The 26,040-nt window shown below is 43.2% G+C and overlaps 1 protein-coding gene across 5 annotated transcripts in view; it reads left to right on the top strand.

Annotated features, from left to right (window-relative positions):
• CNNM2 (cyclin and CBS domain divalent metal cation transport mediator 2) overlaps positions 1-26,040 on the top strand; it is a 227,859-nt gene that overhangs the window by 59,812 nt on the left and 142,007 nt on the right. Inside the window, exon 2 of one of the 5 annotated variants that reach the window (XM_075935559.1) lies at positions 21,757-25,292. The exons of the other annotated variants lie outside the window; for them this stretch is intronic. Within the exon in view, the coding sequence (XP_075791674.1) occupies positions 21,757-21,860 (104 nt within the window). The 3' untranslated portion in view covers positions 21,861-25,292. Of the gene's footprint in view, positions 1-21,756; positions 25,293-26,040 lie in introns of those variants that run through there. 5 annotated transcript variants of the gene reach the window in all.

The following is a 26,040-nucleotide window of genomic DNA, read 5'->3' as shown; positions in this document are numbered from 1 at the left end:
GTGGCAGTTCAGATAAGCTGTGATCCTACAGTCAGAGCCCCATATGTGACACAGAGGGTTGCAGTGACTGAAAGTATTTTCACCCAGGGCATTTTAGGGCTAGAAAATATTCCCAGACGCTAAACTGAGCCCTTGTAGTTTCCTGAAAATTCAGTCTGCTGTAGCGAGTGGCATTTTTCTGTCCCTGCCCGATGGTTGTGGACTGAATCAGGAGTGAATAGCTGAGAACGCTGAGGTGCTAATGACTCACTAGAATGTTGGAACTAGGCTGAGATTTGTTTGGTAACCTCTGTCATTCCCTGGGACAGGATAGGAGTATCTCCTGAGGCCATGTGTATCCTTGCCACACTGGAGATCGATCTTCTGGCATTCAGTTTAGTGAATCTAGTAAAGACCTGCAAAATTAACACTGAAGCTATGTCTCCACTGCCCACCCGCTCTTGTGCAAGAAGATTTACAGTACGGTGTCGGAAGACAGGGCTTCTTGCGCAAGAGCTATGCTCTTTTCTAACAGATGTAAGCCCCCTTGTGCAGGAGCTCTTGTGCAAGAAGGCAACGTGGACGCGTGTCAGGGGTTTCTTGTGCAAGTAAGCCCTATGGTTACAATAGCCATCAGAGCTTTCTTGTGCAAGAGCGTGTCCACCCTGCCATGGATGCTCTTGTGCAAAAGCACATGGCAGTGTGGACGCAAGAACCTGCCAGTGTAAGACATAGCCTGAGGGTGCCCCCTCGCGAGGAGTAAGGGAAACTGATGGGAGGGAGGACAGCACCAAGCCCGGCTTAAGGTATGTCAACTCCAGCTACGTAAATAACATCGCTTGTATTGCGTACCTTGACCCCACCTTCCAGGACTAGTCTAGAGTGTCTCCAACAACAAGAGTTACAGCTTCATGTCAAACATCCAGGCCTGGAAGCCTGAACCCAAGCCACATTGTTAGAGGGGATTCTAAGCTATAATGCGCTAACCAAAAGGGGAATGAATCACTTCAGTGGACTTCTTAATGTCATCATGTTTACACTGTTCTATTAAATCTAAAATTAGCAGTACTGGAAAAATATAAACTGATGAGCTCCTAAACAAGCCTTTTGATTTCAGGGCCAAATTAGCTGTAAGTGATGTCACTGCATAATTCCAGTCAGGCCTCTTGCTTTGGTTTATGGTGCCCGAAAACCCTAAATCAGTCTTGAACGCACATCCCATTTTTTTTAAAACCATAATAATATCATTCATGTTCTCTTGAGTGGGACTGATATTTGCTGAGGCACTGAAGGATTCATCCAAATTGAATAATATTTTCTCAGTCCAGCTGTTTGAAGTAGAATGAAAATGCCTTGTATCGAAAGAACAGATGAATCCTCCACTTAAACAGGCAATTCTTCAGGCTGTTGTGTTTGTTGTGAAGCCAGGAAGTATTTTTGCCAACTTGGGAGGACAGAGGTCATCACAGATTTTCCTTCAACAGCTCAAATGACAAAAGATAATGTAAACTCGGAGTCTTGGACATTCTTATACCTAAGGAGAAAATTAAACACTTTCCTTTTTTTCTGGACCAGTGCTACCTGAGACACATGAACTCTAAATGATATACAAAGGATACCGCAGAAATTTCAAGGGATTTTTTTTCTCTCTGTCCTCTCTACCAGTTTATGCTTTTTTAAATATAAATTTCTGGGGACATGTAGGAACTCTGCCTTTTTCCTTTTGGAAATTAAGGCTAGTGGAGCCACTAGTAGTTCCCTGGGCACAAAAATGGCAGCTTGTAAGTATTAGAAATCTTCCCCATAGATAAAGAATGTTATTTCAGTGACATGAAGTCTGACCCTTTGATATGGCTCCTCTTAGGAATTCATTATTTTTCTAGCTTAAAAATCTCAGAACCCTACAAGAGGATTTGGGGGAGCAGTTCTGGATCTCCCTCAGATTCATTCCACATGATTATCAGACATCCTCCAATTCCAAAGTGATAAGCACCAGTAGAGATTAAGCTTCTGTTACCTAAAGATTCAGCCCTCTGACATGGCGTATGTTTTTGTTTTGTTTAATTCAAGATATCTAGTATTAGTCTTTTGCCATACTCTTCTGTTTCTCCATGGTTCTTCTTGAAGAGACATTGTCCAGAACCTAAAACTAGCAGAGTGTTTCTATGAAATTAGAGAAATATTTTTTCAATACACAAGCATTTTTCTGCACCCTGAGCAATACTATATCCTACCATAAGAAAGTGAAACAGACAAGGAAAATTTACAAGACTTCCATGGTTGGCACTGAAAAACAGTGTAATAAATTAGAAAACCCAGACATTTAAAATCTAAGATGGTAGCTGCAATATATGTGAGGTCACCTAACAAGTTTCAATATGAATTTGAATTTAAGATCACCTCTGTTTTTATGCTTCCATTCACACTCCAGGAAACAAAGTAGTGTCACAGCATTATAGATACCTAAGCTAAGATTTTGGAAAGAGATACTTGATTTTTAAATGTCTATTCCTGGGGACTCAAATTGAGATACCTGTTCAAGAGGGGTTTCCAGAAAATATGAACTGCATGTCATTTAAAAACCACTTGAAGGTATTCCTTTGGACATCCAAAATAAAATTTCAACCACGAGATGAGGTTTGGTTGCTGGGACCACCTTGAAACTTTCACTTGATGTGCTACAATACTGAGATGAAATGAGGTCTAGAACAGTGTTTCTTAAACTGTGTTCCATGGCACACCGTTGTGCCGCGAGGCAATTGGAGGTGTGCTGCAGAAAACATCAGAATTCAAAATGGCTGCCTTTAAAGGGGCAGGCGACCTTTTTCCCCCCTCAATAACTTTCCCCCTGACCCTTCCCCCACCACCTTTTTTTTTGGGGGGGGTCGACGCGATAACAGATGAGTCCCCCCCCCCCCCCCTTGCCCCATAACTCCTCTTCTGCTCAGTGGCGGGGTTACTCTAAGCAGCCACCGGGGCCTAAGGCTAAGTTTTGAGGGGGCTGGAGCACATGACCTACGAGGAGAGGCTGAGGGATTTGAGCTTGTTTAGTCTGCAGAAGAAAAGAGTGAGGGGGGATTTGATAGCAGCCTTCAGCTATCTGAAGGGAGGATCTAAAGAGGATGGAGAGAGGCTGCTCTCAGTAGTAACCGCTGGCAAAACGAGGAGCAATGGTCTTAAGTTGCGGTGGGGGAGGTGTAGTTTGGATGTTAAGAAAAACTATTTCACTAGGACGGTGGGGAAGCACTGGGGTGGGTTACCTAGCGAGGAAGTAGAATCTCCATCCCTAGGGGTTTTTAAGTCCCAACTTGACACAGCCCTGGCTGGGTTGATTTAGTTGGGATTGGTCCTGCCTTGGGCAGGGGGCTGGATTCGATGCCTGAGGTCTCTTCCAGCCCTAGGATTCTATTGAAAAGATCACTCCCCAGAGATAGAGTGCTGGGACTGTCTCGACTCCTCTTAGGTGACTCTCAGCTGACTCTCAGCTATCCCATCTCCTTCTCCAAGTTGCCCACCTTGTTTAAAACTTCATCCTTGTGGTTGAGTCCACCATCTCCAGCCCTCCCCCGCACCCTGAAAAATATATGCAGGGCTCTTGGCCGTGAAGATGGGGTTGCTGCTAAGTATAGTGTCCAGCTCCTTGTAGTAGTGGTAGGTCTTTGGCACAGCACCAGAGTGGCAGTTCGACTCCCTTGCCTTCTGTTGCATCTGCTTCAGCTCCTTTTGTCTTCACACAGCACTGATGTGTGTCCTGTTTGAAGCCCTTATCCACCATGCCACAAGAAATCGGAGTAAATTCCTATGGCTGGAGCAGAGCTGGAACAGCACAGCCTCCTCTCCCCAATAGAACCAGTAGATCCAACAGCTCAGGTTTGCCCCAAGCAGGAGAGCATTTGCTGCATAGAGCTGCCATGGTCAGCTAAGATAATGTGATGTGAGCTGTCCATGCTGAGCTAAAAGGAAGTGATATTTCAAAAATTCCCATGTCTCGAAAGAGAATGGGGTGGATGTCTGTGCACCTGGGTGCAGGGCAGTGGAGTTCAAATTGCTGACCAGAGTAGTCAAATGGACATTGTGGAACATCTCTTGGAGGCCATTTACAGCGACATGACATAAAGCACAGTATCTATGCTGACATCTTGTCGATATAACTTTGCAGCAAAAAGCGCGACATCTCTTATCGAGATGGTTTTATTTTGTCAGCAAAGCAAGAGGGTTTTTTGGTGGAAAGAGCATTGTAGTGTGTCCACCTCCCAGTCTTGTGTGTTGACAAAAGCTGACTCATCAAAAAAACCTCTGCAGTCCAGACAAGGATGCTGCTTGATCAGTGAATTGATCAGTAGCTGTCAGTCCAACAACATCCCCTTACATAAAATCCACTTAAAGAAAAGTGGCCATACTGGATGTCTATTTTTAAATAACATAAGAACGGCCGTACTGGGTCAGACCAAAGGTCCATCCAGCCCAGTGTTCTGTCTGCCGACAGTGGCCAGCACCAGGTGCCCCAGAGAGGATGGACCGAAGACAACGATCAAGCGATTTGTCTCCTGCCATCTCTCTCCAGCCTCTGACAAACAGAGGCCAAGGACACCATTTTATCCCCTGGCTAATAGCCTTTTATGGACCTAACCTCCATGAAATTATCTAACTTCTCTTTAAACTCTATTATAGTCCTAGCCTTCACAGCCTCCTCTGGCAAGGAGTTCCACAGGTTGACTACACACTGTGTGAAGAAGAACTTTCTTTTATTAGTTTTAAACCAGCTACCCATTAATTTCATTTGGTGTCCTCTAGTTCTTCTATTTAGGGAACTAATAACTTTTCTTTATTGGCCCTCTCCACACCACTCATGATTTTATAGACCTCTATCATATCCCCCCTCAGTCTCCTCTTTTCTAAACTGAAAAGTCCCAGTCGCTTTAACCTTTCCTCATATGGGACCCAAACCCCTAATCATTTTAGTTGCTCTTTTCTGAACCCTTTCCAAGGCCAAAATATCTTTTTTTGAGGTGAGGAGAACACATCTGTACACAGTATTCAAGATGTGGGCGTACCATAGTTTTATACAGGGGCAGTAAGATATTCTGGGTCTTATTTTCTATCCCTTTCCTAATAATTCCTAGCATCCTATTTGCCTTTTTTGACCACCGCTGCACACTGCGTGGAAGTTTTCAGAGAACTGTCCATGATAACTCCAAGATCTTTCCTGTCATAACCAAATTAGCCCCCATCATACTGTACGTGTAGCTGGGGTTATTTTTCCCAATGTGCATTACTTTACACTTATCCACATTAAATTTCATTTGCCATTTTGTTGCCCAATCACTCAGTTTGGCGGGATCTTCTTGGAGTCCCTCACAGTCTGCTTCTGTCTTGACTATCCTAAACAGTTTGGTATCATCTGTAAACTTTACTACCTCACTGCTTACCCCTTTCTCCAGCTCATTTATGAATAAGTTGAAAAGGATTGGTCCCAGGACTGACCCTTGGGGGACACCACTAGTTACCTCTTTCCAATCTGAAAATTTATCATTTATTCCTACCCTTTGTTTCCTATCTTTTAACCAGTTCTCAATCCAAGAAAGGACCTTCCCTCTTATCCCATGGCCATGTAATTTACACAAGAGCCTTTGGTGAGGGACCTTGTCAAAGGCTTTCTGAAAATCCAAGTAGACTGTATCTACTGAATCCCCCTTATCCGCATGTTCGTTAACCCCTTCAAAGAACTCTAATAGATTAGTAAAACAGGATTTCCCTTTACAGAAACCATGTTGACTTTTGTCCAACAAATGATGTTCTCTGTAAATATCTCTGTAGCTCGCTTCAAGGCTTTGTTAACTCCTTGTTTCCTGTCTATGGATTAATTTTTCTCTCTTAAACCCTTTCTGTTTACAGATTGAGTGTACTCATACTCTATCCTTCTGATCAGGTTCAGATAGACCCCTTGCGGAAAGAAGACTCTGAGTGACTTCCAATATCATGTTTGTTCAGTTGGCTTGTCAAAACAATTTCTTTGCTGTCTTCACCAGAGCAGGACCAACTTAGCATGAGGATAAAAGCTGTTCTCCATCTGCTTTGTGAGTCACTAATTATAAGCTGATGATAGAAACTAACTTTTGAGTTAAGACTGATTTGTTCCCTGTAATTCAAACAGTCATGGTAGTAATACTAATAGCTTATAGCTAATGGACTGGGGTGGGGGTAGGGTGTGAATGGGAGTTGAAATTGAGGAATCTGGATTCTGTATCCAATTCAGTCCCCATGATTCTGTGGCTTTGGGCAAGTCATTTAAACTTTGCTTTTGGCTTTCGTTTGGGTAAAAGGGGATCGTGCAGTAATATTGAGCTTAAATGAATGAATTTAAGCATTTGAAAGTCCTACAAATGGTAAGTATTTTCTTATGTATTCTTGTTTACAGGCACTGGGATTCTTTAAGTAAAATTTATGAAATAGCAAACTGACTGCTGCTTAAATTCACAAAGTTATTTGGATTTCAGATATTGTGCCATCAACTAAAGGGGCTTCATTTGAAGGGAAGGAAGAGTAGAGATTTGTAAAAGGTGGTTGTAGGGAACAAACCCACTCTCATTAACATGATGAAACTCCTATTCTGCTGTGACAGATCAGACTAAAAATATCCTTTTGCGTTCTCCCCACTTGTATATTCCCTGAATCTAGAATGGTACCCTCACTAAGGCCTTGTGGTGTCCCTCCTTGTGGTACATCTGTGTGGACTTGGGGAAGAAAGGAACCCAGGGGAAGAGCAAATGAGCCAGTCCAAGAGAAACTTGAGGCAGCAACCAGCCGTCTCATCAGGGACCATAATGCTATCTTCAGATGCTTGCATAGAAAGTTGGTTCTCTTCCGATTGGCTGCTGGCTCCAAACCCTTCCTTTAATTTCTCTCCAGCTGCCTTTTAAGTTCTTCCATCCAAAACCTAGTTGATTTAAAATAAATGAACACAAATTGTGGAGCAGGGGGCGTGTGAGAGAATTGTTTAACTAACTAATGTTATTGTGGTAAAGAGTTATTGTGTTGTAATCCTTTCCTCCCTCCTCTATCCTGTCTACTGTATCATAAACATTTATTTATATTCCTGTAGCACCCAGGAGGCTCAGTGCTGGGTGCTGGCAAACACAAAACAAAGACACTTAGAACTTACACTATAAGAATGAGAGGAGACAAGAAGTGGATACAGACAGAGAATACAAGGAAGCAGTGAGACAACACTGGTTATCTCGATAGGGGGTCTTGGCACACGATCAGCCTGTTGTCCAGTTTTGGGGCCTTTGGACCTCTAGGTGAGACCGCAATTCAGATGTGCACTTTATGCAATTGCAAGAGATTACAATAAACTCATGTGGAGAAGTGGAAATGGTATGGTCAGCTGTCTGGAATCCAATGTCCAGGAGATACCGTGGAGGTGCTATCCAAGCAACATTCGGCAAGAACACAATAGGATCTGGCTGATAACCCCTGGGTCCCAAGTAGCTGGAACCTGTTGCCATCTGGGGAGAATCAGTCAGAGCACTGGACTGGGGGAGTCCATTTAGAAATCAAAATAACTGCATATAAGGCATTGATTGCAAAGCATTGTCCACAGCCAAGTGGAGTCCTTGGTGCATTATAGGGCAGTGAGTTTTCCCGTGATGTTGTGTAGCCTTTGGTCTTACAGATGTTGTTTGGATTGCCAAATGGCATAAAAGGAGTTTAAATCTCAGTTAGAATACCATGTAGGAGAGTGCTGAATGGGTCCCTGCTTAGTTATGCCAAGTTCCCTACTGCTCTCGAGACTTGCCTGAATTCAAAGTTGTGTTCATACTTGCTGCTCTTTTGACTTGATCATAACGTAACCGTCAAAGGTATGGACTAGCCAGTTTACATCAGGCTTATCCTTGCTTGCCTAAATTATCCACTGAACAGTTTTAAATAGCTGGAAATGCCATTGTGGATATTTATGCCAAATTAAACATGTCTCTTAACTTTGGAGATCTAATCCAGTCTTTTGCAGCATTCTGCCATATCCTGTCAAAAGCTGAGCCTTTAATCAGTCCAGAGCAGTAATTGACACTGAAAAGTCCAGAGTCAAATGAAGTCCTTTAAGATATTTGGAAGTGCATGAGTGTGTGTGCTGCTGCATTTGGCTTAGCAATTTTAAATCTCACTCTTAGAGCAGGTTTCTGTAAATGTCTGTTCCCTGGCAGTTAGAATAGAGCAGGAAAAGGGAGCAGAAAGATTGTACCATATGTTCTCAAAGTAAAGGTGGAAACATAACTTTAGAGATTCAGGGCTTGCCTATACTGCCATTTGACTGTAACTTTTTTGCTCAGGGGTGTGGAATTTCTCCTACCCTGGGTGCAGCAAGTTACAGCGCTGTAAAGAGCCCGTGCAAACCAGCTCCTAGCACCATTAGGTACTCCCCTCGTGGAGGTGGCTTACCTACAGCACTGGGAGAGTTGTCCACACTGCCACGTGAAAGCACGGCTGAGCTGGGCACCACTTACCACAGGTGGCTTCTAGGTGGTGGTGCAGGTGGCTAAGGCAGGCTCATCCCTATCCTGGCCCTGCACCACTCCCCAAACAGCCAGCAAACTCTCTTCATCCCTTCCTGCCTCTGCTCTGTGGAGGTAGAGTACTGGGTGGAGGGAGGGGCACTCTGACATCAGCACCCCCTCCTCTTCTCCTGTGCCCTGCATAGCAAGCAGGAGATTCCTGGGGTTGAGGGGCACCTTCAAGGCAGAGGGCAGGAGCAGCACAGCAGTGCTGAGAAGGGTAAATGAAGGGCCAGCACTTGACAACCTCCTGGCCAAACCTGTCAGGATCACCTGTCAGAGGTTTCAAAAGATCTGCCAGTAGATCCCGATCTACTGGTTGGTGACCACTGGAATAGCCTGTAGTTGGAGAATCCCTTTTCACACACGCGTCTGAGACTTTTTTTGTTCTGTATTTCCACAGTGGGGTTCTGGTACATTGATAGGACTCTTAAATAGCTCTAGACAGCTTACCAACAAGGCCAAAAAGCTTAGCATCTTAAAAAAAAAAAAAAAAGTCTTTCCAGACCTTGGATGGGAGAGTGAATTTCAGAGCGCATCTGTCAGCAGCCCCCTATTCTGTTCCAAGGGAGCTGCAGTTCAGACTCTTCCACTGAATACCAGCTGTGACACTATGGCATAAGAGTCTCAGGTAGGGTGGTTCCTAGCAATTCTGAGCCTTAGGGCAGAACGGATACCTCACTCTAGCCTTTGAGCTCTGAGAAAAGAATGAAGCCATGTCACAAGAGCCCTATAGAAATACAAATGATCAATAATATGGCACTTCTCACCCAGAAATCTCAAAGTTGAGTAAGTATCACCTTTCACTTTAGGCAGGGAAATACAGGTAAAATGACTTGCCAGAGATCCACAGTCTGAGTCAGTGGCAGTGCTGGGAATAGAAAATAGGTCTCCCAGCCTAGTCCTATGTGGTGTGCTCTTGTTTGTGGTCACTTCCTGCATAGGATCAGATTTTACCTCTCTCTAGAACAGACTTTTTGGTGAAAAACTTGAACTTCAGATGCCCTGGAACAAGCCTGAATTTACAGAAAACTGACCGCCAAAATTGGTCTTTGTTCCTTTTAATTGACTTTAATTATAGCCATTTGCCATGCATGTCTATAGACTATACCCTAGTTTAGTTTTCATTAGACAGATATTGTAGTACAATAATTACCTATCATCCCCTAATTACCTTTCCCTGAAGCAGGAAGTATTCAAGCTTGGCTGTAGATGTATTGTAGTTCAAATTGGAAACATTGTCAAAATGAGTAGAAGGTCCATCCTTAAGATCTGGTTGACTGAGCTGACCTATTGGCAGCAATGAAAACATCTCAAACTTCATAGACAGTTGTGTGTAGATGGTTGAGATACAAAACAGATACACCATTGTGTATCTGGGAAATCTGTTTTGTTTAATTTCATAGTCCCAGAATTGTGTATTTAATAAGTCATGTGGATCACTTTGGTAGTGTAAACATCTCCACTGCAAAGTATTGATGACTTTTATTTTTAAATCCCCATCCTCAGCTTGATGTCCCCAACAAACTTTAGCACTGTTAATTTGATGTGTCCCCCTTTTGCTGCTGACCTTGTGCAGTCCTTGAATTGGAGTTTAAGTGTCTTTTGAATTCTATTGGTAATATTGAAGGAAGCTCTTTGTGAATGATTTGAGGAATGAGGATTTTAAATATGACTTGTCCCTTCAAATGTTACTGAAACATGTGGTGCTTGTTAAGCAATTTGAGCTCACTGGTCAGAAAATCCTATATCCCTAGGGGAAAGCTGCTAATGGGAGGGAAGATCTCCTGTGTCTAATTTGTCCATAAGACTTGTACAGTCTTCCCTACTCATGATAATTTGCTATGAAGTCTTCCATCACCACGTATGTTAAGATCATCTTCAGCATCAAAGTGCCTCTAACATCCTGTCTCAGAAGGGTAGCCATGTTGGTCTGTACCTGCAGAAACAACAAGGAATCCTGTGGTACCTTAAAGACTAACAAATTAGAAGTTTTCATGGGTAAAAACCTCTGGGCCATAAGGTAGGGAATGGCTGCTTAAAGCCAGAGCCTGCTGAAGTAGAGGTCATCAGAGATTGACCAGTTCTAGTGGGGTACGATGAGAGGTTTGGGCCCCACTTTAGCTCCATTGCCGCCTCATCGCCGAGCTGTGCAAGAAGGGTGAGCCAGACCAGGTGGTCTGGACCGAGCTGTGCCAGAAGGCTTTCTGTGCACTGAAGGAGACATTGGGTGGGGTCTCAGTTCTGGTAAACTCAGACTTAGACAAGCCCTGTATGGTATTCACTGACGGCTCAGACATAAGGCTAATGTAGGTGGACGGAAAAGGGGAGACACCCCTCATTGTGTACTTGAGCAAGAAGCTGCTTCCTCAGGAACAGAACTACGCTGCCGCAGAGAGAGAATACCTGGTTATGTTCTGGGCCCTTAGAACACTGCAGCTGTATCTAATTGGGTGGCATTTCATGGTGTACACTGACCACTCTCCCCTGACCTGGCTGCACCAAATGAAAGGGCCAGTGCTAAGCTACTGAGGTGGAGTCTGCTCCTGCAGGATTACGACAGAGGCGATCCATGTTAAAGGGAGTGCTAATGTCATAGCTGATGATTTATCATGGAGCAGGAGCCTTGAACTTTGCCAAAACATTGGCTAAGTGACCCTACTCAGTTCGGTCTTGAAGGTAGGAGAGATGTGATGAAGTGGGGATTGTATTTGCTCTGTTCGCTTGTTATGTTGTATGTGATTTCTACTGTTGTTCAGTAACCCTGTGTGTGGGCTTGTTTCCTGGGGCACCACACCAATAGCGAGATGGTGATGGGAATGTTGATGTGACAGCCACCACCACATGCACAGTGGCTGATGCTTTTTGTAACCTGAGCGTGGGAGGAGTGTGTGACCAGGTGACACCTTTTGTAGCGGAAGCAGGACAAAGGCTGGAAGCGGGGCTGGCTGCAGGGGAAGTTGGGCTGCTGAGTGGATATGGGACTCTCATTGACTTGGGATGCAGAGATGGGGGGGCCTTTAATCTTGAGAATATGATGGAAAATAACATTGAAGAATAACTTTTCAATGTAAAATGAGAAAAATCTTTCCCAACCTAATGAAATTAGTGTGGTAACTTGAAGAAGATCATCCTTTTTTGTGGGGGAGCATATAGCTACAGTTTTGTACAATAACATGTGCTATCATAATCCAGTCAACAGATCCTACAGTAATTTTGCAGATCTGGGAGTCATTGGCCCAGCAGCTGAAATGCTGGTCAGTTTCCTCTGCTTCCATAGCTGCAACTGACAGGCAGACCTTCTCCTGGGAGAACATCCTTTCATCTGTGTTCTTGGGGTTCTTCTCTCCCTCCTCAGGTAAAGGCTACCAAGTTTTTATTCAGGTTGGCTTTAGACTATCCTTTTGGTGGCTAAAGGCCCTTCCCTGCTCAGGTCCTGCAGCAGTTCAACTCCCCTGCAGTCCGCAAAAGGGTCACTGAGCAGTGGACAAACAGGAGCACACAAGACAAGAAAATCCATGGCTCTTGTTCCTCTGCTTTCCAGGAATGCCCAGAGGAACTCCGGCCTGTTTTGCTCTCTGAGAGAGCTCTTCAACTTCTGTCTCGACAGGCACCTGTTCTGAATTATCTGGCCTTCCCCTCTCTGCTGAAGACTTGGCTTGAGTGACCAGCCTTTAAATAATTAAATAGCTCATCAAATACAAACTGGAATAATCCTACATCTTTCAGGCATATACTAACTAGTGAACCTCAGTAGTTGAACAGTGTAAAGAAATTCTGTAGTTGGGAGGGGAATGTGATTTTAATGTTAAAACCTGCTGTCTTATCACATTCAGGTTTTCAGTATTAGGAAGTGATTATACTCACATCACTGTTTTGCCTTATTAATCCCATCCCACTGCTGTTCATTCACCTGACAGTAACTTCCTCAAAGCACAACAGATAGATTTGGCTGCTCAAACCCCCCTCCTCCACATCTTAAATGCTGAGAGATGTCTGATGTATGGTATTAGATACTCGGCAAGGTAACTGCAACACGGTAATGTACAACTGAGTTTCAAATGGAAAGATCTTGCAACCTTAACTGTGGAGTCAGTTGTCTCCTTAACGTATAGCTCAGCCATGGACAAGGGAGAGGGTGAGGGAAGCTGATCCTTTTTAACTATTTATTAATCTTATCCATCCTATATAAAGCTGCTTTGTGACTGCAGTCTAGTTTTTTCAGAGCGAAGCTTTTCCTACAAACTTGCATTGAGCACAAGGGTGATGGGGCCCATATAGTACACCCACAGAAGCTCCTTCCAGCTGGTCAGCAGCAGTTGTAAGTCTTCAGGTAAATGCCAGTACCAGGGGAGAAAAGTGCCTTGGAAGATGCTAGGCATGTGAACGACTAGTTGACTAGCTGCTTCCCCCTGCTTACTGCCTCTGTCAGATAGAGGCAATGAGGTGCGGGGGGGAGAGAAGAGGGGAGTATGTCAAAGTGGCAGCGCCGCATGGACCCTGGAGTCTGCAGGGGAGTATCCAGCTGACCCCAGGCTTCGGCGCTTTCACCTTTGAAGTGTAGCAACACTTCAAAGGTAGATGCGCCTTATCGACTAAGCAAATAGTTGATGCAAAATGCATCTACTATTCAATTAGTCCATTACCCAGGACTTAGCATCCTTAGAAGATACCTTAAGATTTAAAGCTACATGGCCCATTTACACTCAGCATTTTAGAACAAGGGAAAGTTCCTAAACACTGGTGTTTCTGTCCATTTCTCCTAGCTTTCTGCTATTCAAATACTGTTTGAGACAGAGGTTCATCTTCTACCATATAAGGAAGTCGTGATATGGATCAGATACCACTGCGCTAACTTGAGAAATAAAAGAATCCTGATTAGATAGTCTTGAGGGAACATGGGTTGACAAGTTTAAGATAATTTGTTTACTGGAGGAGGATCTATGCTGAGTTTTTCCCTGTGATTCTGGAAATATTCTTCCAGGCTCCAGGTAGGCAAGATGAAAAATTGCTCAATTTTTCTGGCCTAGCATGTCAGCTTGTATTTCCTTCACAAGGGGTTTCATCCCTATTAGAACAGGTGAGCTGAGGAGGTAGTCTTTGAGAAAGCTTGAAAACAGGCTAAGGGGCTAATTAAATATTTTCTTGTTTCTTTGGGACCAATCTTGCTTCAGGCAGGTGAATTGTAAATAACACGTAAAAAAGAATATTTCCAAGAGATTGCTTCTACTTGTCAGTCTGTTCCCAGGTTATAACAAATAAAAAAAAACTGGCCATAGACTAAGTGCCATCTTTGGAGCAACAGCTAGCTATTTTCATTATGTAGCTCCTGTTGAAGACTATAGCATGTTATACATACACCCATGAGAGAGGCTGATACTTACTTGGCAGAGAATGTTCATTGTCTGATTCAAGAAATAGCTGCTTTTGACCTTTTCATGCATCATAGTTTTTGAGAAGCCTGCCTTCACTTATCAAACCTGGTCACTATTGCTTCCTAAAGGTCTGCAATACCTGTTCTTGTTTTTTGGTTCATAATTGTGGTGGTTAGTGTATCACTTGTTCCCATAGGTATGAAAACTTATGGTTTTTTAATTTTATTTTTATTTTGTGGTAGCCCAATCTATAAAAGGGGGAACATTAATTTTTATCTATGTGATATGAAATATCTGTTGTATAAATTACACCTAAAGGAAGCTTCACAATGCAGGAAATATCAAATTAAAAATATCCTAATCTCCTTGGAATTTCTGGGTCTTATCAAACTTGAAGATCCACTTTGAAAAAAACACAAGTAAGAGAGCTTCTAAAAATCATCTATTTTCTTAAAAAAAAAAAAAAAAAAAAAAAAAACTTTATTCTACATAGGTAAATGCCTTTTGGGGGTTATCTTTAGTTGATGTTTGTGATGGTAACGTAGGATCTAGCAGACTCTTCCAGTCTTCCTTTTGAAGAATGGTACTTATTAGAAGAGAGGCATTGATTTCTGACTCCTTTTTCTGCCCCCCCTTTTCACTTCCAAAAGTCCTTGACAATGTCATTGAAGCCCTGCATCACAACATCTCCAGAGACATCACTTGCTTTCCACTCTGAAAATTTCTCCTCAAGAATGGTGTATATAAACCATGAGGCAAAAAACAGCTCTGCATGGAGATGCCACCAGAATAATATCCTTTTTTCCTGAAAATTAAGATTTGTCTGTCTTGACACACTCAGTACATAGCAACTACGCCACATTTCCTATGATCTGGCAGCAGACTTGAGGGAGGTAGAGCAGGGCATCTTTACTAAAATCTACCCTCACTTAGGCTTCTTCCTCACATAGGCTTGTTTGAAACTGGGATCAGCATAAAGTAACCAGTGTCTTACCGCTGACATTGTCAGCCCAAGTTGGGGCTGATTGATAGACTATTCTGTCACTGTTCTGTGTTTTCCCTGTTTTCTCATCATTGGAGGTACTTGGAAGACAAGAGAGACAATAGGCCATCCTGGCAAAATTGTAGTGTCCATGTAGACCCTGAGTGCAGAATATCATACTGATGACAGATTGCAAAGTGTAGACGTTTTTCAGTGGTCCTCATTGAGCTCCTTGAATCCCACTGACTTTCCAATAAATCTCAAATAAATCATAAGGGCTTTCAACATGGATATACCCCAGAGCTGTGAAACTAATTATTAAAGGCTGTCAGAAATCCTTCACATTAGTCTAGTCCCCTCCACTCATGGCAGGACTAAGTATTATCTAGGCCATTTCTGACAAGTGTTTGGAGATCTTTAAGAGCAGGTCAGATAATGATGGAGATTCCCCAACCTCCCAGGGCAATTTATTCCAATGAGTAACCACTCTGATAGTTACAAAGTCACCTCTCCCCCTACCATGTCCAGTCTTAAGCCTCCCTTGCTGGAATTCTCAGAGGTTAAGAACAGTTTTTCTCCCTCTTCCTTTTAACATTTTATGTACTTGTACTTCGAGCTTAGCCTTCGGTTATTAATTAAAAATATATTGGACCAGCCTTCCTCTTCCAGGCAACTATCACTGTTGTAGGAGCATCAGTAAGAGTGGACTGTGCTATGAAAATCAGTTCTACAAGCCTTACAAAACCTCTTGGAAGTGATCGCGGCCTCTTATCATTTTCTCGTCTTTATTTATCCCACTTCAAGTAAGAAAATGTGTGAATTGGGGCAGGAGTATATCTGGCATTCAAGGAGCTGTAGTGTCATTTCTTCCTGGACAGCATGATAATTAAGTATCAACAGACTTTGTACAAAAAAAGACAAGTTAAAGTGGATCCCAGCTGGTCTGTCCTGAAGAGGAAGAATACAAATCAGACACTTTCTGGTTGAACAGAAACTAATAGTGCCCCAAATAGCTGATGCCACCCTGAATAGGAATGAAGTTTGCACTGAAGTTTCTTGAGGATCCTTTTGAGACTTTTCTGCCTCTGGTTGACATTCTGCTTGGGGCACTTTTCTTTAATCTCGTTGCACTGTTCTGTTTGCTGGATATGAATTTTAGCCGGGGCAGGAGGATTGGCTGAAAGGGGAAGAGGAAGAGTAAAACAGTAGAACATTTACCAAAAAAGTTCCCAGAGAGTTTAAACTTTTGCTCACCATTGGGCTATTTGCTGTGCCTAGCGACATTCCCACAGCTTAACTGAGACTGTAGAGCTTTTATTGGTAATTAGCTCGTTGTGGCTTTAGGGCTTTTAGACACAAGTAATTGTTTTCATTGGGGGTATTAATTATGAATCACAAACCTGTAAACAGCTATAGCCAAGAATGTGCATGACTGCAGATATGACTGTTTTGTTGTTCAGCTCTGGGTTAGTTCTACACTGCCCTCATTGTTGTTGCAAAGAATTGTATAGGAAAACATGTTTTTAACCTCATGGATGCTTTTGAGTTCCTGTATAGCTGTGTGTGAAACTATAGGGTTAGCAGCTCTCCCCATTGCTTTATAAGCACGCTGACTTAACGTTCAATCGGGGGAGCAGTCGTTTATGGAGTAGTTAGATCAGAAGTGGAAAAAACAAAACAAAATGCCTCTGGAGCATATGTTCCAAAAAGTTCACTGTTTTTGAATACTATACTTGAGTTTAATGACTTAATATTTCAGCAAACACATCCATTTAGTGTCTTGCCTTTGCACAATAGAGAAGTACAATACTCCAGCATTGGTTCCAGGCCTCTTCAGACAGCTTACCAGACTAAAATCTTGGGTGAAATCATCTGTCCCATTGAAGTCAAGAGTAAATTTCCCATTTATTTCTGTGGAGCCAGGATCTGGCCCCTTTTCCATAAAAGGTTGATGTCCATCACTTTTCATTCAGAGGCCCAGTTTCTAATAAATGGACCTTGGATTACTCCTTCAAATCTCATTGCTCTGATCTGAAGTGGCTCAAATTCTGTTGCACATTAGAGTGAGCCCAACTAAATGCAAGGCAGGCAGAGTGGCATAAGACCAGAAGCACATTGTGGTTCCAGGGCTCTGGTCTCTAGCAAAAAAACTACCACCTTTCCCTGTAAAAACACAATCCTCCCTCCTCCCCAAATCTTGCAATCCCACACCCTGATCATAGTGCAACAGCTGTGGTGTATTTGGAGACCTTGTTTCTTCAATTTTTGACAAGTATGGGGATCAGGATGTCTGACAAAATGAGAGCTTTAAATATTAACATGATTGTGTGATAAGCATGACAAATTGAGCTGCTGTTTTGGTCAGAATAGTGCTCCCCTTTGCTAGTTGTGCTATCCAGCAAGAAGGGAAGCTGTTTTTTCCTCTTGTCTAGACTATAGACAAAACTTCTGCATTGTTTGTAGATCATGAGAAATGCATCTTATTCTGGATTGTTTGTCTTGTGGCGTGTTTCCCCCGCAAAACAACCCTAAATTGATAATCTTCCTGACTTCCCAAAACATGTTTTTCTTGCTTACTCTACTTTGCTTTCATTTAGGGACAGTCTCCAAACTTCTCCCCAATGCTGCAGCCTCAAAAAGACCTTGGTGAACTGTAAGCTTTGTGTGTATGCATTTAAAAAAAAAAAATGGGACGTGCAGATATTCAGTTTCTGAATGAGCTGAATCTTAGGGTTCTGTTTCTGGACAATGAGCTTCCCCCTTCTTTCCATCAGTAGAATTTTAAGAATTTGACAGTGGCTGTTGAAGATGTGGCCTGAAGATCATATGGCAACCTACTGACCAGATTAACTGCCAATTTCATTCTCTCTCGGGTGTGTATATGACCAAGATGTTAGTTTCTCAGTTTAATTTTCCCTAAATTAATATTTCCAAAAGATGAAAAGGTGAACTGTTGGCTGCAGACAGTAAAGTTTAAAAGCTGTCTTCAGGCCAATCACATTGGATTCCAGGCTAAATCAAGAATAGATTTTTTTTTTTTTTTTTTTTTACTGGTGCTCAGTGCTGTAATAATACAAGTGCATTGGTTTTTAAAAAAAAATGTTTGTTTGGTGAGCAAGAAATGTTTCAAATCAGAAATTTAGCTCTTGGCAGTGCTGCAGTGACATACATTTGTTTGCGTTACACGTAACATCCCAAATGGTTGACATGCTTTTTATTTCATCATCTTTTGAAAATCCAATTCCACTTGATCACAAATCTTGGTAATACCTCCTACATGTCTCAGTGAAATAGCTCTTCTGTTACAACTGTGCTATGTGAAAAGTGACATGGCAATTTCGTGCAGTATCTTCAAACCTTATTGAATTAAGTAAAATCTTATTGAATTAGGTTTAGGCGTCAATTGCATTAAAAGGCAATTGTTTGTGTTGTTGTAGGATTACATGAAACTTTTCTAGGGATGTGACTAATGTAAATGTTAGGAACTTCAAAGAAAGGTTTAGGATAGATACAAGTGAAGTAGAGTTACTTGAGGGGCCTTTTGAAGCTGTGCCTTGGGGAGAAAAACCCACTGTCTGATTTCCTGCTCTTGGGCATTCCAGTTAAGATCCCTGAATTGTATAAAGGGTGGACTAAACTTTTCACATGTGCTAGTTCTGAGTGGTAGCTATTATGAACTTTGACTTAGAAGAGACCCCTTCGTGGCGCTGAAGGACTGCTCCTGCTAGAGCCCATGTTAGAATTGGGGTGATTTTTAGTAAGCTTATTATCATGTGTGTAGGTTTTATTTGTTCTCACGATGTGTCCTCTGTGGTGCTTTTATTCAAAAGGTAAGAGCTCAGTGGTAGTTGAACTGTACTAATGACACGTTAACAGTGTCTGAAGGGAGAGCAAGCAGGCCTGCTTAGGCCGTAGGTCGGCAACCTTTTCAAACCAAAGAGCTGAACGACACCAAAATTCAGAACAAGTGGTCAGCAAAGACCCAGTGTAATGCCCATTTGCATGACTGAAAATATACAACTTGATGATTTATAATAGTATAAATGAAACATTGTATTCACAGACTTTATTTAATGGGACTTCTGCTGCAGCTGGGGGTGCAGTTCGTGGATGTGGGGGTGCAGGAGTCAGGCAGGGTTGGAAAGGATGAGGGGCTTAGGGCAGGCGGTTGGAGTGCATGGGAGGTGCAGGAGGCAGGGCAGGGCAGGGTGCTGTGCGTGGGAAATAGAGTATGGGGGGGGGGGGGCTGGTGTCAGATTACCTTACCTGGCTGGGGCTGGGCTGCTGTGCCCTGCAGCAGTGGCTAGACAAGGGGCTGGGCCAGGATTGATGCAGCTGGATTGTAGCCTCCCCTCCTTGTGCTGCAGCAGGATGCTGGGTCCTGACTGAGGCCTTGCTGGCCAGGCTTCATTTTTAAATACAGTAAAATATTCTGTTCAACGCAAAAGGTTTCAACATTGTCTTTATTTATGACGGGGTGGGGAACCTTATTCGGGTCGGTGGCCACTGACTCTCAGGAAAAAACCCTCCAAAATCCCCCAACCCTCACTGGTGTGGCCCCCAACTGAAACACCTCACTCCCCTGGTGCGCCAGCCCCATGGTGGGGGAGGGGCAGGGAGGACTGAGTTCCAAGGTTTAGTGGATTTTGTGGGCCCCCCCCCCAGGTTTGGGGGTTGGGCCAAAAAATGGGGGGTTAAGTGTGTGGGACAGGGCTTCCAGTTAGTGGGATGGGGTGAGGGTGCAGGATCTGGGTAGGAGGTGGGGTGCAGGAGGGTGAGAGAGCTAAGTGGGAGGTAGGGCTTAGGAGCAGGCTGAGAGTAGGGTTTCTGGCTGAGGGCAGGAGGAAGGGAGGACGCAGGAGCAGGCTGGAAGTAGGTGTCTGGCTAGGGGAAAAGGGCAGGGTGCCTGGCCAGGGGAGGGGGGAATACAGGAGCAGCCTGGGGTGGAGTGTTTGGCTGGGGGAGCGGGGTGCAAGGTGCAGGAGCAGGCTGGGGGTGGAGTCTCTGGCCGGGGGGAGGCTGCAGGAACAGGCCAATGAGATCAGCAGGGAGAGCCTTCAGGAAGCGTGTTCCTGCATTGCTGTTCCCCCAGCTCGGCGTGGGGGAAGGGAAGCAGCAGCACGCGGAGCCATTTCTGGCTCTGCTGCTTCCCTGCAAGCTGGATCCGTTGCGGGGTTTGGGGCTTTCTTCCCCTCTTCTCCCCCCCCCCCCCCCACCAGGAAGCCAGCGCTGGTGCTCCAGTCTTGTGGGGGCCAAGAAGGTGAAGCTCCAGCACTGACTTCGTGCTGGGTGGGGGAGGAAGATCTTGAGCTGCAAAAGAGCCATATTTGGCTGCCGATCCTTTACTTAGGCTGACTGCCTTTTGCTGGAACTAATTCACTGAAGCCAGGGAAACATCCAGCCTTTGTGAACCTCCTGGTCAGGTGAGGTAGAGGTGTGGGTTTCCACCGAAGAAAGGCAACGGCTAGGGCATCTAAAGCTGGAAGTGAGCGCCCTCACTGAATCGCAAAGGGAAATACTGGTGCGGTTGTCTGGAACTGAGACAAGATGGTTCTGCTTAGCCAGTATGGGTCAGCTGCACATAGAATGGAGTTCCCGCAAAAATCTTTGTTCTATTTACTGCTAGATTTTCAGCACTGCTAAGTTTTCCATGACACTTGTAAAGTCACTGACAGATTGTTCTTTACTACAGTATGGCTACACTTCTTGGAACTCTCCCTTGTGGGACACTGTCCTAATAAAATGGCTTGGTATTCCTTTTCCTGGTCTTCAGATGTTTGTTGGTGCTTTGTCTTACTGTTTGTGGGGCAGTGAGCTCAGCATAAAGTGACACTCGCAGCATTGTCGGGCAGTGGCCTTTCCCCTGCAGTCTGCTGGGCAATGTTTGTGTCCTCCAGGAGGAGTCTCTTAACCAGCTCAACTTTGTTAGCAGCTTTAGAATTCCCTTGCTTGTTAAGGTAACTTCACTAATGAAAGGCTTGCGGAGACTCCTTTCGGATTAGCAGCATCAAGAAGCTATAAACTGGAGAGAGCCCCAATGTTACTAGAGTTCTTGGGTGAAATTAGGACTGAATAGGGGTTTTCTGCTCTTTTCAGTAGGGCCAGGATTTCACCCTTTCTGCTTGTACGGCGATTGGGCAGTAGTTCAAGTTGCTCTTGCTTTAAAGTTTACTATAGAAAGTTTTAAAAAAGAGGTTTGATTTGATCTAGAAAGTAAGGAAAGGGTGGTTAGCGACATCACCAGGGTATATTCTGGTGTTACGGGACTTTATACATTATTTACAGTTACAGTACGTGTAAGTAGTAGTAAGTACACTTAATTTTACATTGCCTATCCATTTGCCTCCTGGCAATGAGGTTACATATTTTGATGATGTATCTGTGCTTTTGGAGCTGGAATCTGTTCAATGAAGTGCAACTAAATGATTGTCATGGATCACCTGGGCCTTTCAGGCTGAAGTCCTATATTACAGTGTTCAGGAAAGAGGAAGACAGTGCATCTAATTCCAGTGAAGACTAGCCCTAGCCGCCTTACGTGATCTTGTTTGATTGTGTATGAGGCTGTTTAGACTTGGACGGCAGTCCATCCTGGACAATAGATAAGCAAAACATTGAGTACTCTTGCTAAGTTATCCTGAGACATATTTTTTTTTATGGGGTGTTAGAATTTCTGTTAATAAGAATTATGGTAATTGAGCCGTCTACCCCAAAACTACCTGCTGTCCCCACTCCTTCCCTTAGTTTTAGTTTTTTGTTTAGACAAGTTGCAGATATTCTCATAGGCCCTGGAAGATCAAAGTGTAGTGTTTATAATCAGATTTTTCTCACTGATAATCTTGCTAAATTTTCTTTCTTATATTTAACCTAGTGACTCCTAGATGTAGCCTGTTGGACCAGGTTAAACGATTCTTCTTCTTCCTTGTTTTGAACGGTCTTGAGCTCTGGCTGACTAAATCCATTACATGCGAGTGAACCAAACATATGAAGTTGGAGTGTGGAAATCATGGGAGTCATTTGGAAAGGATTCCTAGTACCATCAGTCCAGTGCTTATATTGTGGCAGGATTGACTATATTCTCCATAAACCATCCTTGAGTGTTAGTTATTGGTCTGGCTTTGAGTATCTTTAATTAAAGTTACCTCCCTTGGCAGCAAGTTTCCTGGAACTCTTCTTAGAACTTTTCCTAGAAGTCTTTTCCTCTAGCTACTGCTATGTGGTTCCATCTTTGACTAATATCTGATCCATGCCCTCGGTAAACAGTTTGTGGCCTGAGAGATACAGAACACATTGATCGTCGGTGGAAGGCACTGGGCATGCGAGGAATGAAACTCTCTGGCTGTGTCTACACTGGCATGAATTTCCGGAAATGCTTAAAACGGAATACTATTCCGTTTTCAGTTTTTCCGGAAAAGGAGCGTCTACATTGGCAGGCTGCTTTTCCGGAAAAGCCCTTTTTCCGGAAAAGCGTCTGTGGCCAATGTAGACGCGCTTTTCCGGAAAAGACTACTGGGCTGTCTACACTGGCCCTTTTCCGGAACAGTGTTCCGGAATAAGGACTTATGCCCGAGCGGAAGCAGAATAGTTTTTCCGGAATAGCGGCTGATTTTGTACAGTAGAGAATCGTTGCTTTTCCGGAAATTCAAGGGCCAGTGTAGATAGCTCGCAACTTATTCCGGAAAAGCGGCTGATTTTCCGGAATAAGTGGCCCAGTGTAGACACAGCCTCTGTTTTTTCCCTGTACTTAATTTTTAATCAGAGGAACATCTTCATGGCTTCTAAGAGCTCCTGCTATCTTTGAAAAATCTGATTAAATCATTAAGAACAAAACAGCATATGCCTCTGCTGTCTCATACCTACAGTATCCAGGGAACATAATATAGTCTTAATTATCCCCTTCTATTTACAAAGGGAACCCCTGCAGCTGATCAAATAATGGACTCTGTAGAAGACTTTGAAAATCAGCAAACTTCTGACACTAGTGGAATGGGTTGAGGTGTGAACTGCTGGCTTTCTGTCTCTGGCTGCACTAGCTCTGCTGATCTCAGCTGCAGCATTACTAAAGGGGGAAGAGAATTGATCTCTCAAGTAGTGTGACAGATTTATTGGAGCATAAGCTTTCGCGGGTAAAGACCCACTTCGTCAGATGCATGTCATGTGACGAAGTGGGTCTTTGCCCACGAAAGCTTCTGCTCCAATAAAGCTGTTAGTCTATAAGGTGCCATAGGACTTCTCGTTGTTTATGCAGATTTAGACTAACACTGCTACCCCTGAAGCAAAATGCAGGACAATGTAGCACTTTAAAGACTAACAAGATGGTTTATTAGATGATGAGCTTTCGTGGGCCAGACCCACTTCCTGATACTTGTCAAGTAGTGTAGTGTCAGGAGACACATGACTTTATAGATCAAAACCAACAGCTTTTAAATTCCACCCAAAGCTACTGCTGAACACACAACGCTGACAGATTACTCTCTTCAACAAACAAGGTGCCACATTATGCACTAAATCCATTTGCAGGAATGGATTTAAAGGTGTAGCCCCACAAGATGTATAGAGGTAGCAGAGTCTAAACGTGCCAAAGGCAAGATTGCTGTAATATCTGAAAATAGGGATGCAGCTGCTTTGTCAAATGCAGGCAACAGGAGCAGTGTTGGTTACTGCTGCTGTTTGATTCCCTAGAAAAAGAGACTTTAGATTTAGACAAAACCTGTAATTGGTAATAAACAATGGCGGTGTGCTCTCAGTCAGCGGGCAATATAACTTCATCCAGTTCTTGCAGTTGCTTCTCCAGTCCATCATAACTCAAGTGACCATGTGTTCCTTTTGAAAGCCCTGTCCCAAGTTTTTGGGCATTTGTCCCACTTCCTCTTGCTGACTAGATGGGTTGGCAAGAGCAAGTGGGACAAATGCCAAGTTTTGTCAAATAAGTAGGGTCCGATGCAGAAGAATGAGTGGGGGGAAATAGTGATGCCAGCGCCTCTCCCACAGAGGGAGGCAGGGCTCAGATAGGTGGAGGCAGGCAAGGTGTGATGCCAGCCTCAGCCTTGCATGGGGGACTAGCAGGGCTCAGGCCAGCCCTGCCCCATGTGGGGAGAGGATGGAGGGAGCAGGCCAGCTCCATGTTCGGGGAAGGAGAGGGTTCAAGCCAGAAATGCACAGCATTCTGCTTTCCCTTTGGGAAATATGGTCACCCTAACAATAATCCTCTCTCTCTACCTGGATCGAGTTTGTCACATCACTCTCATTCGTGCTTCAATGTGTGTCTCATATCTTCTCTTGGTTCTTATTTCCTGATATCCTAGATTTTAGACCTTTTCTCATTTTGTGGCCATCCTGCTTTAAAAGGAAATGGTTTCCAGCAGATGGCTCTGAATGAGACCTAGCAATTGTTGACCAGAATGACCTTTCATGTGTATGTAAAATCTCTTCATTCCTGTTCAATTCACTCCCCATGACCTCCTAGCTTCTTCTCTAACATCACTACTCAGTCAGTATGTCCCTATTTCATAGATACATATTACTTTCCCTTCCTGCTTGAACTGCTGTACATTTGACCTAACTTTAAATTTGACTGTTAATTTCAGTTGATTAAACAAGACTATATTTTAATCCTCTTTGGTTACTTTATCCATCCCCTCTCTGCCTGAATTTGATTGTTTTCTCTGCTTCACCTTGTAAGATTTAAAAAAAAAACATACAAAAGGAGAACATAACCTTTGTTTAGGCAGTTCAAACATGGTTGGAAGCCAGGTCGTTACTCCCTCCTGTTGATGATCATGGGTTTTTAGCTGAAGAGAGAAGTATTAACTTGTAACAGTCAGAGGAAAAGATCCTCCAAAGACAAGTACAAAATGTCTCTGATATAATATTCAACTAGACTAGCTACCGTTATGAATTCTTAAATCCATATTAACAACAGACGTGATAAATTAATTGTATTTAAAAACCCTACTTTCCTAGTCTGAGTAAATTTGTAGGTTGAACTTTTTGTGTATGAGAGGGAGTAAAAGGTCATAATAGGGTTTAAAAAAAGAGAGAAGATGGAAAACAAACGTTTGGGCTTGGACCTGACATGCTTTTGTCAGTACGAACTACCAGCTGTGGCTTGCCAACATTCAGGCAGTAGTTATCATTCAGATCAGGGAATTATAGACTGAGGTCAGTATGACGTTCTGGTGTGATAAAGATCAGGGAGTGGTCACATCACCATTTTCCCTTCAACATACAACAATCTGCTACTTTTAAATGGAGTTATCCAAGCAATCTACATCACTGGATTAGTTGAATTAAAGAATAAAATAAGTTTGTTTCCTTACTAGCACTCACTTGAAATTTCTCTTTGTAAGTAATGAGGTGTTAGTCAGAAATGGTTATAAGAAAAATAAAGATAAAATGCTTAATAAACTTGATGAACTAGACTTGTTTCTTTCGTCATCTTAGGTGAAAGGAGAGAGATGAATAGGGAGAGAACTTGGGACGTGTCTCCCCTCACTTTTATAGACTAGTCCCCCATTGAGGTGCACTTTTTTAAACGTTACCCCTCAAAGCAAAGTTTATTCAGAGAGCAAAGGAGATGACATGGTGTCCAGTAGTGAAAGAGACTGTTTCTTACCTCTGTTAGCTGAAATGCAGATATTCCTTGTCTTTTGTATTCCTCCTCTCACTATCTAAGGACTCTGTTTGCAACTCATAGGTAAATTGAAGTAAACACACTTTTCTTTAAAGATTTGCTTGACCAGTTTTGCCTATCTCAGGGTTAAGTGGATTTGAACATGTTGCCATCATCTTCTGGGGGGGCGGGGGAGGAGAATGTTATGTAATGTTACTACATACATTTTATCATAATATTATTGATGGGCATGTTGTTAATTTTCAAATGATACCTTCCAAGTGATATTGTGTACAAAGATTATTACAGTAGCCTATAAGGTGTGAATACAAGGGCACAGTCTATTACAGTTGGCACTCACAGACTGTGTTTTCAGAGTCTGTGAGCCTTCTTGAGTTTTAATATTAGAGCTACTCCAGAATTGCTGTAATTCTTGAACACATACAAAATCAGAATGAATGGAATGCCTCAGCTCCACCAAAAAGCATGCATTCTTTGAAGAGGCTACAGTAAACGCATTAAATGCATCATCCTGTGGTTTCC

This window comes from Pelodiscus sinensis, chromosome 8, assembly GCF_049634645.1.
Source record: "Pelodiscus sinensis isolate JC-2024 chromosome 8, ASM4963464v1, whole genome shotgun sequence".
Taxonomy (NCBI): Eukaryota; Metazoa; Chordata; order Testudines; family Trionychidae; genus Pelodiscus; species Pelodiscus sinensis.
Note: the sequence above shows the minus strand (reverse complement) of the source record. Positions and strands in the feature narration are given on the sequence as shown.